We start from the raw sequence: 18230 nt of genomic DNA, 5'->3' as shown, positions 1-18230 counted from the left end.
CAATTTCCCTCCTAAGTTTGGGTGGCGAAGATTGCTTGGCTCTCGTACGCGGTCAACACTGTTGTCCTCGACCAGACAGCAGTGGTATTAGAACACTCCCTTGATGCCCTACAACTTTATGCCCAATCCAATGGCCGAAGGATTAACCTATTGTAACCGGTTGGCCCCTCATAATGAAGACAGCCATGGAGAAGCCTGTCGGAACGAGGAGGTGCTGATACTCTGGGACCCCCAAGAAACATGGATCTCTATGGATTTATCTTGCGCCACCTCCAAGAAGCCTTCCGGGAACCAGCTACACCAGAGAGGGGATTCTGACCAACCCCCTGGGGGTAGAGTAGGACCTTTACCGTGGTGTCTCCCTTCCCCTGGTACTCCCGCCTGGTCTAGAGCCGAGACCTGGGTGTTTCGGTGGTCCCTTTGACTCGCGGCAGCAGTCTGATGCGGGGAGCAGGGAGTGGTGCCGGTGCACGTTGAAGCGCCCAGAGGCGGGAGAGAGGTGGAGATCGTGTCCTGGCCAATCAGGATGGTGGGAAGGCAAAGCGATGGCAGACGGACAGGGTCAAGGGGACGGGGGTTTACACACTGGGGCTTGGCTACAATCCGACTGCTAATTGGCCTTCGGGACGACACAAGCTGCATAAGGCTAACGCTCTGATAAATGTCGTCTTTTGTATTACGCTTGTTGCAGGAAACGGTCCTTGAGACCCTGTGCACAGCAGATATTGGCGAGCTGTGAATGAGAAGAGCGCACACACAGGTGACGCGGCCCAGAGGAGGAAGATGTGAATTGCTGGCAGTGGAGATTGTGGCGACCTATGCTCAGATGAGACCGTGCGCACAACGTTCGGGTCTCCAGGTTCCCATTGTTGGAGTGCGAGAATTGTGCAGCTGACCACAACCAGTCGGGATGTGGATACCCACAAGGATGGCTGTGCATTGGGATATATGAGGTGCACAAACACGCATGCATAAAGTGGAATTGAATAAATACAAGGAGGAACACACAGCAGCGTGTCTGCCTTCCGTCCGACTGGATGACTGGCAGAAAGCGGCCAGAGAATTTCAGATGGAGGCAGCGCAACAGCAGCTTGCCGCCGGACCCTGCAGAGGCAATGCACAATGAGGACTGCTGAAGTAGGATAATCAGAGAGGTGACGGATGAGCAAAGGCCCCCCTAGAAGGACACAGACCACCATGATCTGGGACGGGACCGGAGCATTGAGGTGGAAGCAGTTGCAGACTGAAGCAGGAGAGGTGCGCAAGACCCCCCTGTTGCCGAACTAGTGTATGATATGGCCCAGACAGGTTGAAAGTGGAGAAAAACACGCTACGTAACGCCAATAGGCCTGAAAAAGAGGCGGAGGACAATGAGCACAACAGAGCTACAGGAAACTATAGCAGAGCAACACATCAGAAGGGGGACCCAGCAGTGATCCGAGGAGCCAACGCCAGTCTAACCGCGGTCTGTGTGCAGGAAGGGTTGTGCTGAGGACCGCTGTACCGTGACCGAGAAGTTGCACAGGGAGTGAGGGAAGAAGACCAGTAGGATGTACAATCATTGCTAATGCAAACAGCGAGGCCCGGCATGAGTGGTGCCAGGATACAGAGGCCCACAGAGGGTTGGCTAAACATCATGTGCTGCAGGGGGCCGATAATCTTAGGCGAGCAGTGTGTCCGGATTGAAAGCTGCTGAAACACTGAGTAGCGAGAAGCTAGTGCTGGCTGAGGTGTTGGCCATGGCACACAAGACTACAGACACAGTAAGGGCTCTCACAAACGTCCCATGGGCTGAAACAAAGGGGAGCGCATTCAGAGTCATGACTTCGCAAGGGTTGGATAATCCCCCTGGTTGGACTCCCACCAGCGCCAGATGAGCGCGGAACAATAAACTCACACCGGAGTTACTGGGGCAGAAGAGGTCCACCTAAAGCTACAGCTGTAGTCGGGGGACTGGCGGAGGGAAAACCTAGCGGACAAACCGAAAAGAGCCCTGGTGGGGATTACACTGCCAAGAGGTCCACAACGGGTACCAGACTATCGAAATGGGGGAAGACACATGAGCAGGACACTGTTGCTCAGCCGAAAAGGAGGACTGTACTCAGGAACATTGCCGACGGCTCCCGTAAGGGCCCCCAGCTACGATCGCTTATGCACATGGCAAGGCAGAAAGCCCCCGAAACGTAAAGACTGGGGAGATTTGTTTCTCAGATTAAACTAAGCTGCCACAGATCTGAATAAGAGGACCAAATAATGCAGTCTAAAACAGTGAGCTCATAGAGACGCAGTTCACTGGCCCATTAGGCCTCAGCCGGTGTCCGACGCAGCGCGGCCGCCCGCCCCTAATAACAGAGGCGGGGCAGTGGGTGAGCCAGTAAGATGGGACATGTAGCATCTTAAGACAAGCGCTGTGAGACGTGGCCGATATTGCTGCACTGACAGTGCTGCAAGCAAAGGATTGATAAGCCCAGGTCACATGCACCTCGCCACGAGATAGTAGAAGGCGACCAGTCATGGCATCCAAACATCAGAAGAGCAAAGGGAAACAATTTACCCTTGAGGCATGCACCAAGACAGCACCCTTTGCGCAGGTTCCTCCCCAAGCAACTTCAACACCTCAAAAGGATCTGAAGCTCGTGGAAGGAGATCAGCAGATCCTGGCGGCCATAGCATCTTTGAAAGAGTCTCTAGAGACGCCATCAGCATTGATGTGTCTTTGCTCAGACAAGATATGAGGGCCCTTGCGTAACGTACAGGTACGCTTGAAAAAACAGTGCTGGAAAACAAGAGGCCTCAAGGACACCAACGAAGAAATCGGAGTTCTGCGCCAACAAGTGTGTAATCTGGAGGACCGAGCAGAGGACGCAGTGTTGGGCTCCCAGAGGAAGAAGGAGCAAATCCGTCGGAGTACATCGAAACCCTGTTACAGCAAGAAATAGGCCCAGGGGCCCTCAGTCAAGGCTTTACGGTAGAAAGAGCGCAAGGAGCACTGACAAGGAAGCTGCTGCCAGGGGCCCTACCAAGGCCAATAATAGCCCAGATTTTGAACTAGCAAGATAGGGAAAGGATTCTTGAGCACTTTTGAAAAGGTGGGACAATCCAAAGGGCGTCAGCCACGATAACAGCTTACCCGGACTACACCTTGCAGGTTCAGAAGCAGCGAAAGAGCTATATAGCGGTTAAGAGGAGACTGAGAGGCTAATCAGAAATATATGCTGTTGTACCCAGCCATGTTGAAGGTGACCAATAAAGGCTGCACACTTTTTTTGGACAACCCTGAAGATGTACACAAATGGATGGACATGCAGAACTTGTCAACAGAAAGTCGTTGAGCCAAGTAGCCAGGAATAATCTCAAGTAGAAGACCGCAACCGTAGCAGTATTGCAGAAGCTTGACCGCATGAACCTCATTAAAAAAAAGTTGCTTAAATCAGGTGCTACCAATGTGGTGCTTACCTTAGATCGCACTAGGCAGGAACGTACTACACCCCAGGTTGCATTGGACTGCACGGATATTAGCAGTTACGTATACTCCCCCGCGCCTTACGCACCAGTACATGATCCAGGGACGGAGGCGAGAAGTGGGAAGGCCTGAGCATGTGGAATCGAGCTGGGCTGCTGTTGGTGGTGGGGGGGCTGGGTGACAGGATTAGGGAAGTTAATGGGGGGCCTACAGATGCATTCATGGTGGTTATTGGAATCGTAACATGTGTAGAGAATTAAGTGAACGAAATGCTGAAACGTGATGGGGGAACTTAAAATGGTATCCTGGAACGTCAGGGGTTTGAATAGTTATATAAAACGTAACAAAGTAATGGCTAATTTGAAATGTGAGAAGATAGATATAGCCCTATTTCAAGAAACACACCTCACCAAAGAAAAGCTACATACCTTGACACGAAGTGGAGCGGTTTGACGGTTGGCTCGCCATAATCTGCATACGCCATGAGGGCTTATGAGATGGGTGGTGCTGACAGTCCGGATTAAAGTCCTCAAAACCTCCCTAGACGAGGAGGGTAGAATGGTAGTGCTACGGGGGTGGGTGGAGAACAGGGAGATTTGTATCATCAACACATATGCGCCAAACCAGGCCACAGCAGCTTACTTCCGAGCATTGTATTCCAAGATTAACCCCTAGAGGCATGGAACATTGTTATGGGGAAGGTGGGGATTTTAACTTTGTACTTAACCTGGTGGTAGACGGATCAGATGATAAATACACTCATCCAGCTCGGCGCCTAAAGCCCGAAGTATGTTATTACAGGCATTTCAGCTATCTGATGTATGAAGAGCAATGCATCCCCAGGAGAGAGTATACTTTCACTACACTGCTTCCAAGGACCGCTACACAAGGTTGGATTATGTGTTCACTGGGGAGGAAACATTAGGACAGTTTAAGAAGGCAGAATATAAAGCAAGAGTGCTTTCGGATCATGCACAATTAGTGGTCACGTGGTAGCTGCTTCCTCCCCGGGCTAGAATCCCATCTTGGAGGCTTAGGGTCGAGGCGCTCAAAGATACAGAATTTCGCGAGACTCTGAGGGAAGAGGTGAAAGAATATTTTGTACATAACACAGGTAGTGTGGAGTCCGCAGGTACATTGTGGGAGCCCTTTAAAGTGGTGGTGCGAGGGGCGGCTACGGCAAAATCGAAAGGGATGCAAGATGTAATTGAGAGAGACTTGAGTAAAGCATAGGCTAGACTGGAAGCCATTGAGGGAGCAGGGAATAGGCTGAGGGATAAGGCACAAGAGGTTGCCCGCCTGCAGAAGGAATGCTTGGAACATTGGGACAGGTTAAGCAACTTAAACTACAGGAAGTATGTGGAGTGACAACATGCAGAAGGAGACTGTTAGCTTGGCTTTACAAGAGCGAGACTAAGAGGGAAACGATTAGAGCATTAGTGGGGAACGATGGGACACTGTGCGAGACCCAAGAGGGTCTGAATAAGTGCTTTTATGAGTATTATAGGAAGCTATATGAGGAAGCCTCGGAGTGCCCGATGTCCGAGATTGAGGAAGCATTGTCACAGATGAATCTTCCTAAACTAGATGCAGATGATGCATATAAACTGGAGGCCCCCATAACTGCAGTGGAATTGGAACGGGTTATACGAGAGCTGCCGACGGGCAAACTCCCGGGACCAGACGGACTACCAGGCAAATTTTACAAAGAATGTAGAGCGGAGGTCGTGGCCCCACTGTTGGCAATACTTAACGAAGCATTGCATGTAGGCGTCTACCCGGATCGCTTAGAGAGTCAGTAACTGTTGCTGCTAAATCAAGATGGGAAGATCCTCGCAGCACTATTGGCCAGTAGGCTTCAACCTGCCATTGCCAAACTAATACACCCAGATCAAACGGGTTATGTCCTGCATAGACCCATTACGAGTAACCAGAGCAGATTGCACCCCATAATAGATCATAACTAGAGCAGCACACACCACTTGGCTGTGGCTTCGCTAGATGCGGTCAAGGCGTTTGACCCTTGTCAGATGGTTTTGGCTGATAGCAGTGCTAGGAAAGTTTGGCATGGGCCCCACGTACATCAGATAGGTGCGGTTGCTATATAATGAGCCGATAGCAAGAGTTAAAACGGGCACAATTGTCTTGAACAGTGGCAGCTGGGCAAAGGCACAAGACACGGTTGCCCGTGGTCCCCGATGCTCTTCAATTTGGTGTTGGAGCCACTGTTGGTCTACCTCCAAGAGGAATATATAGATGCGAACATCGCTACTCCGGGAGGAAGGCATTTGCTTTCATTGTTTGCAGATGATATCCTAGATGTGTTAGAACGCTATGCAGCCTTGTTTGGTATTACAATCAACACGCAGAAGTAGAATCTGTCCCTCCTACCCCCCCCGGGAGGATATGCGGGACAACCCGAGCGAACTTTGCTGGTGCTTCAGATTAAATGGGAGGTTGATACTTTCTGGTACCTAGGGGTGGAAATCTACCATGATTCCAAGACCGAGCACGGGCAGAATACACAGAAAGCAGTGGACAAAAGAGAGCACTCCATGTATTTCTGGGCCAGGCTGCCATTGTCAAATATGGGAAGGGCAGCACTGTTAAAAATGGTGGTGCTGCCGAGACTTCATTATTTTGCCAATGTCCTATACGCTATCCCAAAGCCGTTTTTCCGGAGATTGAATAGAAAAAGCAGGAGCTTCCTGTGGTTGAGATGTAGGGTGTCCATACAGAAGCTCCAGAATTCGTATAAGCAGGGAGGAATAAGTGCCCAACTTTGAAGTATACTTTGTCGCTAGCCAACTGCAATTTGTGACCAAATGGCTGTCGGATGAACAGACACAGGAGTCACGTTTGTTGCGAGCGGAGGCAGCTTCGTACTTGCTTAAAGAAGTTATATGGGCAACAGCACCTTGTGAATTTAGCCCGCACCTACTATTGAAGTTGGGGAGAGTGGCGTGGCGACCGGCTTTCCAGTCACTTGGGAAGGCGGAACCATATTCGCCTCAGATCCCGCTGGTCACACTCTACGGGGAAGATGGGCAGATGAGATTAAATGTGAGGAAGTATTGGGAGCCCAAGGGAGTTGCAACAGTGGGAGATATGCTGAAAGAAGGGGTGCCCCTAAACTTCAGAGAACTGACGGCAGATACAGTGCTACATCTGGGACAACGCCTCACGTACACCCGCCTTCTAACTCTATTCTTTGCATTTTACCTGTCGTATGGAGTCTACTTTCCATCAAACTCTTAAAGGCATCTGTATTTCACTATTGCAGCACACAGCTCCTTATTGGTAGTGTTACTGGTGGCCCTTAGGCTCCTCCTTTGAGATTATTTTCTTTATCCTAGAGTAACTACAGTTATTAAGGATAGTATCTCTCCTAAAACGATTAGTCTGAGAGATTGGCACACACCACCTTAAGTGGAGTACCAAAGGGATAACTCGTATCCCATTTCTCTCGGCTCCTGTGACTTTTGTGTCACATAGACAAACTCCTAGCTATGGCTGGTGGCAGTTGACGTGTCCTAACGATTGTGTGATTTCTCTACCGCAGGCTATGTCCATAGCCCCTGTAGTGCACAACAGGGGCCCCCCAAGTACCAACTTGGAGCCTTCCTTCTTTTTTTCGCCATTACTAGCGTGTTTGTTCTATGTCAGCTCTTCTTTGACCATTCTGGGAGGGGGAGACCTGTGTGTGTTTTGCCTTTGGCATGAACCCTTGGGTGTCCCTGCCTAGGCTCCAAGTGTCTGGGCAGGCAGGAAGTGGGGGAGGAGTTTTCCACCCCACTGTCCTTTGTCTGCCAGAGTGCAAGAATGGGACCAGCTCTCACTGGGGGTCTGGCTGTCCTCATTGGACAGCCCAACGCCCCTTTCTGTCAACTGCTGAGGAAGATTGCAGAGAATTGAGTGCTGGAACTGTATAAAAGGTGAGGCTCCTGGAAACTGACCATTGGAAGTTGAGGTAACCAAAGAAGACGACCAGAGACGCCTGCAGACCCTTTGCGATAGCGTGAAGCGACCACTGCTGCTCTGACCCCATTTCTGTGCGACAGAGGCACTCTGAAGAGGACTGTTTCCTTTTGACTGATTGGAACAAACCATAGCTCTCAACCATTTATGTCCCAAAGGCGGGTGAAAACACCCGATTTTATTTTTGGCGGGTGAGAGGCACATTGAAACGAATGGGCGTGAAGTTGGCTTGGCGGGTGAGTCAGCTGTTTACAAGGCGGGTGACACCCGCCAAAAGCGTGTGAGTTGAGAGCTATGACAAACAGTCCCAACACTAACTTTGTGAAGATGCTGGTGCCCGTCATTGTTTTTATTTTGGTCATTTTTTGCATATGTGAGATGGGACACTGTTTTTCCAAATAGTGCAATGATGATGGTCTTGATTGGGGGTAGCGCCCAAAGCACCTTGTGGAACCACAGAAAATGCTACCCAGATAGATGACCCAAACAAACCCTGTACGGTTGAGATTTACCAACCCTTACACCCCCCCCCCCCCCACGACACTGTCTCCAAACCCTGATCTCGAGAACTAAAACGAACACTGGGTTGACCTAACTGGAGATGGGGGTTGCATCTACATGACATGTACCCCAGAAGAATATGCCCAGTCTGGGGAAAGCTTTTGAGATGTGTGTAGGGCATGGGTCCCATTTAAAGGCTCACCGCCATACTTGGAGGCTAAAAGATTAGAGGAAGAGAAATCCAAGAGGAATGATGGGGAATATAGATGAACTCATGGGGCCTTTGGGGAACCTATTAGGGAGTTTGTTACTGCAGAAGTAATGAAAGGGGGGCAATACTAGTCACCTGTATTTTTCGCTGTGATACCCTTGGGTCTGGGCGAGTAACAAATGTAAGAAATAAATAATGTTGGAAAGTGTAGACTGGGTCTTCCCACCCCCCTAGGCGATACCAAACAATACACAAACTTCCCCTAGGCGATACTGAACAATACACAAATGTTGGAGAACACATTTAGGGAGCAGGGGGAAGAGGGCGCATACAAAGGGGGTTGAACATGCATGTATTAGAAGCTATAGAAAAGACACAAATGCAAACGCTGTCTTAGACAAATGGCAGCCATCCTGGAACGTAGGCCCAATCGCAGCAAATGGTAGTAAGTGCTTGAATACTAGGTCCCTCGCATGAGCGCAAACATCCCCAGCCCGGCCAGGTCCCAGACGGTCCATGAAAATCCTCCATTGTTCCAAAGAGTCAAAGGGCCTCGCACACAGGAAAGAATGCGCTCTGCCAGGTCATCAGAAGGGAGCAGCACACCTCTTGGCAGTACCATCCCATGAGACAGATAGCGAACCCTCCTCCACCCCAATGATCCCGGCATGCGGAATACAGCTTTGCGAGAACCCCGCATTTCACAGCATCATCCAAACCCAGACCACCGACCATAAAACCTTTACACTCCTCGATTGATCATTAAGATCAGAAGGTAAGGTGATCGCGCCTTCAGAAAGGGGTCACGTGACTTTTGCAGCGAGGTGCAGGGTAGCAACTAAATTATAGCCCAAAACTAAGGTTTAGGACCTTGGGAGTTACTTAGCTACCTGGGAATGAGTGAAGCATGTGAGTTAGTGTGACCTCGACTTTTCTACAGCCCATCGATATCTCTGCCAGGTGTTGGCAACAAGGATACGGTTACATTGCATAACACAGTGGCAAATTGATTGTTAGACCAACCTCGCCACGGAGCACGAGCCCAGCACCACCAACGTGGACGCAGATGGACAGATTAAGATGCACCAATGGCCTGGCATCCAATATGGAGCTGGCCCTATATGTGTAGTGCTCATTCAATTGGGATGGTAGAATGAACTGTATAGTATGGCGTCATGAGTGATGCTGTCTCTGGTTGCAAGGTGCTGCACATGCTCCCAGACCTCGGAGTGTTCTCGTGCAGCAGAGTCCTTTGCTGATATTTTTCTGTTTTGTGGAAATAAACACTGTTACCTTTGCAAGCGCATCTTAGGCCTTCTTCCCTAGCAGGGTTGTATTTTTTTCTGGTGTGAGCGTACAGGGGCATGCCTTCACTAGGCAAGGAAATCCAAGGGTTGCTGCCAAAGGCAAAACACACACACACACACACACACACACACACAGACCCCCCCCCCCCTCCCAGAATGGTAGAAGGGCTAACAAAGGACAACCACACTAGAAATGGCAAAAAAAGAAAGGAGCCACAATGTTAGAAAATAGGTGACCCTATTGTGTACAACCAAGACTGTGTATACAGTCTGCGGTAAACAAATAGCACAATAGTTGGTAGAACACCTCCACTGCCACCAGCCATAACTAATGGGTTGTCTATGTGAGTAAAAAGTCACAGGAGCAGAGAGAAGGGGGATACGAAGTATCCGTTTGGGACTCTACATAAGGTGGTGTGTGCCAATCTGAGTAAGTTTTTGGAGGGATACTAGTATCCCTATATCCTTAAGAACAGTAGGAAGCATAAAGAAAGAATTTCAAAGGTGAACCCAAAGGATTCCCCCGCAATACTGCCCCATATCTCTTTAAAGATCCCTTTAAAGAGATATGGAGCAAAGTAGACTCCATAGTAAAGGTAAAACAGAGAACAGAGGTCCAAAAGACAGAGCCCATAAGAATTAATGAGTGGAAAAAGGTGCCACTCATTCAGGATATAAAGAAAAAGGTCTGGGGTCTCGCTAGAAGAGGGGATGAAGCATACACATGATAAATCTCCCTAACAAATACAAATGTATGAAGTTAGGACACTTGACAAAGACTGAATCACTGTTTAACGTTTGTAGCAATGGCTGTTGTTCCTAGGTATAGTTACCATGATTTGAAACCAGAGCATAATGCAGTAAAAAGTATACATAGTGCTTGACACAGTGCAATTTGTATACATGACCACCAACATTGATTACAAAAACTGTATCTAAATGAGCTTTTTCTTTATTTCTTTATTCTCTTATATAGGACATTATTCCCTTCATAGACCAGCACTGGGAGTGTATGACCACAAGACAGAGACCTGGAAAAATGACATGGCCAAATAACATTGTGAAGACCATGGTGAGTTTAGCAATCAATGTAATGTGATCTTATATAGCATCCTTATGTAACGTTTGTTGGCCTCACCTAAAATGGCTCTGCAAGAAAAGGGGGAGGGATATTAGTAGGATGTTTGGAAGAATTGTCGGTTTCTGTGCGAATTCCCTTTAACCTGAGAGGCTCCCAGCAGTTTTGCTGGACTTTTTTTGGTCAATCTCCTGAGTGAGTGGACCTTCTTGCCACTCTTATTCTTTTTCTCTGACTGGGATTTTTATTTTTTTCTGTTTTATGGAGTCTGGTAAACTCCATATATTTAGTAAATGCATCTGCTTTTTGCTTTGACACCCAGCACCCTATGTGCAGTGTCACTGAAAGTCCCTTGGACTTCTCTTTATTTGTAAATACATTTTCTTGTGAGAACTACAGTTCCCAAGAGTAGTAAGATATGTTTTCTCACCTTTTTTCTTTTGTGGGTCTAGCACACACCATACTATGTGGGGTTGTGGGGGGGTCATTGTAACTCCTTCTCTCACCCACTCCTGATGTAACTTTTTGTTACAACTGACTAAGTTAAATGGCTGGTGGCAGTGGTTACTTTTTACTAACTTTTGTGCAGGTTACTAGCAGGCTGATTTCTCAGCTGCAGTACAGCACCCATGGGTGACCATTTTCTCAAAATAGCCCACCGTCTTCTTTTTTCGCCATTTTTTGATTGTCAGTTCCTTCTGGGCTTTTCTTCTATCCTTTAGAGTAGATTTGAGTCCTTTGTGAGTGTCTTTGGTGGGCCTCAGGCCACCCAGGCTCCAGTGCGTCTGGGAAGGCAGAAATTGAGGGAGGAGCCTGAGACTTCACTGTGCTTTGACTGTAGGTATGCCTGACTGAAACCATTTCTCACTGGGTGGTTGACAGCTCTTAGTGTCTGAATGACTGGGATCCAGCATAAAAGGCGAGGATTTTTGGACTACAGACAGTGGACCACTGGAACAAGGAATCTGAAGCATAAGACAAGCAGAGACGCCAGCAGGACCTTCCAGGACCGCAAACGCACCGGTGAAGCCTTGCAGCTGTGCTGTCCCCGTTTTCACATCGGGAATACTCGCCAAGGACGACTTCCTCCTTTAAGCTGGTGGGACCAACTAGCCTCAAGACCTTCATCTTGGACCATCCCCCGACTTGCTGTGACTTTCCAGAGCTGCAGTATCCCAATAACCGGGGTACCTGGACCATTTTCAGGCGCATTGTCTTCCGAAGATCGAATCCGGCAGAGACTTTGCAGGCATCTCTGTGGACCCCCCAAAGGCAACCATTCTTCACCAAAAGTCCCCTCACCAGAGTTCAGGACTGAGTAATCGAGGTGAATCCACCAGCGATCTTGGCACTAAGAAAAAGGTGCCAAAACCACAAGACCCACTGGTTTGAGCTGAATACATTGCTGCCAACCCCTTCTCCCGAATGCCGCCACAGAAACCCTGCCAGAGATCCCCCCTTTCGTCACCACGACCAAAGAGCAGCAATCTGTGTCTGCAACGGTGCACCTAGAAGGAAGTCCACTACAAATTCTTCTTCACTTTCCAGATACTGTGGGGCTTGGGTTGTAATTACCTTGTGCCATTTACACTGCTTCTGGCTAGAGAAGTGCTGTTATCTTCAATTGATAATTGACCTCAACTCCTTTGTGCAGGCCTTTCAGCGTATCAGATAGGCTCCCCCTTGAGCTCCTGTGTTGCTTCAAGAACCACTGACTGGTTAACTAACATTTCCTCTGAAGATCTTCATCAGAACTGGAACTGTCCATTTGACTATGGCTTTCTTGGTTTTCCACAGGTCCATCTTCTTGATCATATTGGCTTTGGCAATGCTGGCTCCTCCATAGGTTTTAATTGTGAACACTTTTATTGCTAGGATTCAGACTGCCTATATCTCTCTGGGAGAGTGTACTTGTTGTTTACAGTTGCATCCAGATTGGAATTTATTGTGTAAACGCTGCCGTGGAGAGCGCTTATTTTACAAATAGCTGGTGGAACTTTTGAAGCCTCGTCTGTTTTTAAGGGATGGGAACACGCCCACCCAGCAGCAGCTGAGGCATAAATTGTGCACACTGGAACCCTCGTGATGCTAAGCCTGCGAGGAGTAAAGGGCGCGAGGAAGCTGTTAGGCTGTTGGGAGTGCGGGTGTAAACATACACGCATTGAGTCCCCTCTGCCCAGCTGTCTCTCGGAAAAATAACTGTAGCAGTCGGGTAATAACCTGCATGGACTAATCTGGAAGTAAGGGTATTACTGTTTACAATTAATTGGACCGCCTGGTTGGTGGGGGGGAGAGTCGGACTAAGGCAGCTCCTTGAGCTGTCGGGCGTGCCCAACACGGGCGGTCCCCCTTCATTTAACATTGGTTAATTGTGGATGCTGCTTTTTGTTGGACTTGGAATGAGTTCCAGAGCCTGATTGTTGCCCGCAATTTGAATTGTATGAACCTTTTTATTTTTTTTATTCTAATTTTGGGATAATTGCTCTTTTTTCTTATGGAATGCTTATGATTATCCGATTGTGATGGATTTGTAATTTTATTGTTCCTGGATATAGTGCTACTTTATTTTACGGTCTCATATATTTATAGCTACCCCTATTGTTTTAAATTGTACACTACCCCCCATAGGGGCTGCAAAGATTTCTTCTCCCCTAACAACTTAAATGTGGATTTAAATTTTTTTATAAATCAATAGCTCTTTTTCCCCCGTTTCTTTTTTCCATTAACCTTTGTTTGTGGCACTTCACACTTTAATTTGGTGTTTACCCCTGTTTAATAGGGATACTTGATAGTATTGTAACATTTCTATACTAAAGCATCGGAGACTCTGAAGTGGGCCCTCTCCTCTGGTGATTTTAAGGGTTTTTTCCTATTTTGCCTACATTTGCCTCTAACTGGCGATAGAGAGGACGGTTATTGCACCACCGCCTATATATCTTTTTAAGTATACTGCAGGGACAAGCAATATTTCTCTCCCTACTTTCCTAATATATTTGAATTTTTATTTATTAACCTGAGACTAGTAATATGGGGCCCAGTTTGCGTTCCCATAATCTTAGATCTAAGAAGGGTAAGAAAAATACGCCTACCCAGAAAGTTAAACAGAGGACTTTAGAGTTGGGTATAGAAAAAGGTAAAAAGGGTAGAGGAAACAAAGAAACTAGCCATATAACGCCGGAAATACTATCGCGAGACAAACCCAAAATACTGAGTTTTCTAACCATTAAAGAGAAACAGAAACCCCAGATAGCAGATGCTCAACCTCCCCTATTAATAGTTTGATGATTGACAATAATTCATTGTTGAACCTTGTGCAGAATTTTAGACGCCAATCTGTGGGGGCACGAAAGGATACATCTCCTTTGTTGATGAAGCTAATATGAATAATGTCATAGGAATTTGTCAGCCACACCTGATATGGGAATATTTACACAGGCTGACATTGTATGTAATGAGGGGGAAGAGTCTTGGAATGAAACGGGGAACGTTATTGATAATACACCAAATCTGGGATTAGGTAGTAGAAGCAATAACTCTCTTAATGTACGGGGAAAATTCGATGCCCTGACAACTATGATGGATTTCCTTCTGGATATCTAAAGGAACAAAATGATATCAAATCCTTGGTACATCAGACCATTGATAACACTAAAGCGCACTCAGCATTATGATCGAGGAAAATAGGCAAAAAAACTAGAATAGCAAAAATGTTTTATAATAATTAGTTTTGGGTGATCTGAGCAAACTGTGCTTGGCTGCTGAGCAAGAGAATAAGAAATGTGAGGTAAAGGAGCAAGAACACTTTAGAGATACCTTCCTCACTGGGGATGTCGGTAGAGGAAATGTGTGATTGAAATGACTGTTTCCCAGGATACAAATAGAAGAACCAGACGTAAAAGGAAAAACAAAAATTAAAAAAACACCCATAGTAGGTGTCATAATGCCTACCTCCAAGGAGCCAGGTCCGACCCAGCAACCCCAGAGGCAGGCATCATTCCCCCCAGGGAAGTGCCAGCGGGCCCAAGCTGGGGCCCTTTGGACACAGTCCTGGCGCCTTAAGCGCCAGGCTCATAAAGCTAGACATGTGTTCAAGTGTTTTAATGTGCACTTACCTGATGCAGACCATGCTGCTACATCCAGGCCCTCTTGAGGCCTGAATGGAACTACTTTACCTGTGGGACTACTTTCCACCTGGATGTGGTCAGGGAAGGATACATACCTGATCGGTGGAAGGATACATATCTGGAACTTCTTCCAAAGCTATTTAAACCACGCCCGATCAGCAACTCACGCTTCGCGTTGTTCTGCTCCTCGCAGCTGGACGCTCACCGTGTCAGCTCCTGCATCTGGACTTCAGCCACGCCTGTCAGCATCCTGGGTCGTCTGCAAGGGGAGATAAGAGAGAATTGGAGAGAAAGAAGACCTTACCTGCTAAAGCTGCATCACGGAGACATCACACCGACGATCCTGAAAGGGAAGACATCATTTTAAAAGCATTTCGCTTCGATCGCTGCAGCGCTGCATTTCACTCACCTTTCCTGGGCGCCTCCATCTTCAGCAGCGATCATCCGGATCCGCACCCACTTCCCTGAGCCTAGAGAGAAAAAGACAAGAAAACAAGGTGAGAGAAGGAAGGGAATAGGAAAGGCTCAGTTTCCTTCTAAGACTTACTTGTTGGGTCATTCCCATTTCATTTCGGGTCCTGCCGCTTCCTGGCATTCCAGACCCCGGCCCCTATGGGGAAAAAAGACAGACATTGAATGAGCGAATGCAAAGACATTACCTGAACGCTCATCCAGAACTTACCTGTCATTTACTGGAACTGCACGTTTCACTTCGGGTCGGCGCCATATCTCCGGCATTCCGAACCCCGGCCCCTAAGGGGAAAAAAGACATAAGCATTAGCGCTTGCTGCAAAAAGAAATGAACATTATTATTAAGCTTGAACTTTTGAACTTGCAACAGAACTCTTACAACGCCTCACCTGAATAGTCAAGCTTATTTTGAACTCCCATCAAACCTCAATCCAGTGAAGTAACTGGGTTTCAACGCGCCCCTGCATCAGAAGCAGGATGGAGAACTCATCCTTCCAGACCCTAAGGTGAGACTTCACGGGGAATCGTGGAAGGGTATCGTGGAGGGTTGGAAGGGAGTGGGAGGCTTGAGCATTATTCCGTCAGTAGGTAATACTCCCTTTTCACGCACAGGGGAATATTCCTGCGAGCCAGGAAAGCCAGAGTAGAGGGGCCCTTCCTGTCCATCTTCAGAGTCCTGCGCTTCACCTATGAAGAAGCATCAGCACTCGAAGCCAGACCTGCGCCTCCGTGGGAATCAGGTGAGCGTGACAGTAGGGTGGCCATGGCCAAAGTTAAGACACATAAGTGAGCAAAAAGGAACATCATGGCTTTAGCCCCTACTGCTCTGTTAGACTCCGAATGTGTGGAAGTCAGTAATCGCTTTGAAATTATTGAATATCGGAGGAAATTGGATGAAGGTAAAATCGCAACGAGTAAAGGGGGGTATAGAAAAATGGTTGATGGGTAAAGATCAGGTCCCCGAAGAAATTGTATCTAATGGAGAAGAGCCATTGGAAAATGAAATAAAATATGTAAATATCCCAATTAACAAAATAGACCTGTCTCTTACTGATAAAGAAAGAGAGATGTATATTAAGGAAATGGAATGGTTGGCAATGAGTGGTAACCCAAGAATCAGTAGGAATAAATAAATCTGTAACAAAACATAACCTGGGGAAAAGTATCAAGATTGTAGAAAAAGTTAACTCTTTTGAATAGGGCCTGGATATTGAATACATTGTTACAAATTCAACAGTTGCATAACATCAATTCAGGGGACATTGACAGTTATATTGCCAATATCTGGAAGTTTGGAAAATTGGGCAATTGTCCAATTTAGATCTGCTGTTCTGGTTGATTTGATTTGTGAACACTCTAAAGTGGTGTGGGGTAATGAATTCGAGATTGTAATTTGCCACACCACACTAAACCCAGACCAGATGGATGAAAATATGGAGTCTGGGAGGAACCAAAAAACAAGAAGGGACACAGGGAATAACCAAAAGGAAGTATGGTTCTCAGAGAGTAACTCTTTACCAGACAACTGAGATGAGGTATGTGGAAAGGAAATTACCCTACTTTCTTGGAATAGTAGAGGTTTTAACACCCTACTTCACATTGATGGAATCCAACTCTTGTTAGCGACATATTTGCCCTCCAAGAAACTTGGGTGTGAAGGGAAATGTTATTGGAAGGGTACAAGATATGGAATAAAGCCGCTATCGGGGGGGGGGGAAAAGGCCGACCAGTTGGGGGTGGGGGGGGCGGGTGTGGCCATTTATTGGGGTTAAAAATCACATCCCATACAGGACCTTCTACCATTATGGTAACTCCCCATTTGTTATGTGTGCAGCTATAGATAATGTGAGCCAATTTGGCGAAATGCTGCTTATTAACATCTACTCTCATCCGGGGGTAAAAATATGTCTGAAATAGGAGATATCATAAATAACACTATTGATGGATGGTTATTAGAATCTCCTGACTCTGAAATCTGCATAGTAGGAGATTTCAATGCTTATTGTGACTGCTAAAAAAGAGATGGCAAGATGGCATGAACTATGGCATGATACGCTCATTACTGTGCCAGTCGAAACACGGAGCTGTGGTTTGGATGGGAAAAATAATCTGCAAATCGTATATGTGGCACAATGGTTGAAATTGTCAAATTGGGGGTTAGAGTATCTGGAAACTAATAAGGGGGCGAGTACTGGGGAAACATGGACAAATGGGAAGGTTGGTTATCGCCTTGACTGTTTGTTAGTAAAAGACTAAGTAAATCTATGAGCTCCTTTTGAACATGTATCTACTCTTCTTAGTGACCATAAAGTATTGAAGGGAAAATGTATTAATTGCCCACTACAGTGTTGGGAGGGAGGAAACAAGATGAATATACAACTTACGGTGGGAGGAAGTAGGATCACGTGGTCTGATAAAAATGTAGATACATTTAATAGGTTGTTCGATAGAATTACTCTTGATGGTCAGGAGATTGCCCTTAATGGTTTCAAGACGATTGGAAGCATGTTGGGACTGATATAAAAAGCAAATGGCAAGCTGGATGTTAAAAACAAACAAAGGAAAAGTCATACAAATACATTTGACCATCTGTCATGCCGTGCGGCACTTGGCGCCTGTGGAACCGCTGGCGGCACGGACATTATTCTGCCGTGCACGCTGGTAGCCTGTCACGCCCACCTGCAGCTCTGCCCGTGCGTATGCGCGCTTACGCGGCCCGGAGTTTAAATACAGCTCCTTCCGGGTTGTGTACGCGTTGCAGCGCTTCCGGTTTCCTCTGTTAGTGCTGTCTGCCTTTTTGCCTGCTCTTCCCTCGCTCTCACTCGCTGCTGTAGTACCCGATCTCTATCGGGCCCTTGTCCTCTTCCCCTTGTCTTGCCTGCTGCCCCTTTTTTCCTTCTACTATTTTCCCTTCCTCTCTCCTCGCTACCCTCCTTCTCCCGTCCCTTCTCTGCTTCCGTCCTTCCTCATTTTTCCCCTTCCTGTTTTTTCTTCCTGCCTGCCTGCCTCCTTGTGTACCAGACCTAGGCCTGTTTTCTTGGATTGCTGATTCTTCTGATTCGGATACCTTCCTCTGTGATCTCCCGTGTACCAGATC

At 47.2% G+C, this 18230-nt stretch overlaps 1 protein-coding gene across 2 annotated transcripts in view; it reads left to right on the top strand.

Annotated features, from left to right (window-relative positions):
- Positions 1-18230, top strand: part of ASH2L (ASH2 like, histone lysine methyltransferase complex subunit) — a 1246012-nt gene that overhangs the window by 211095 nt on the left and 1016687 nt on the right. For both annotated transcript variants that reach the window (XM_069617945.1, XM_069617946.1), the window contains exon 6: positions 10437-10532. In XM_069617945.1, the coding sequence (XP_069474046.1) occupies positions 10437-10532 (96 nt within the window). The remainder of the gene's footprint in view (positions 1-10436; positions 10533-18230) is intronic.

Source organism: Ambystoma mexicanum, chromosome 10, assembly GCF_040938575.1.
Source record: "Ambystoma mexicanum isolate Mex_15411 chromosome 10, UKY_AmexF1_1, whole genome shotgun sequence".
Lineage (NCBI taxonomy): Eukaryota > Metazoa > Chordata > Amphibia > Caudata > Ambystomatidae > Ambystoma > Ambystoma mexicanum.
The sequence above is the reverse complement of the archived record's forward strand: the minus strand, read 5'-3'. Positions and strand labels throughout refer to the sequence as shown.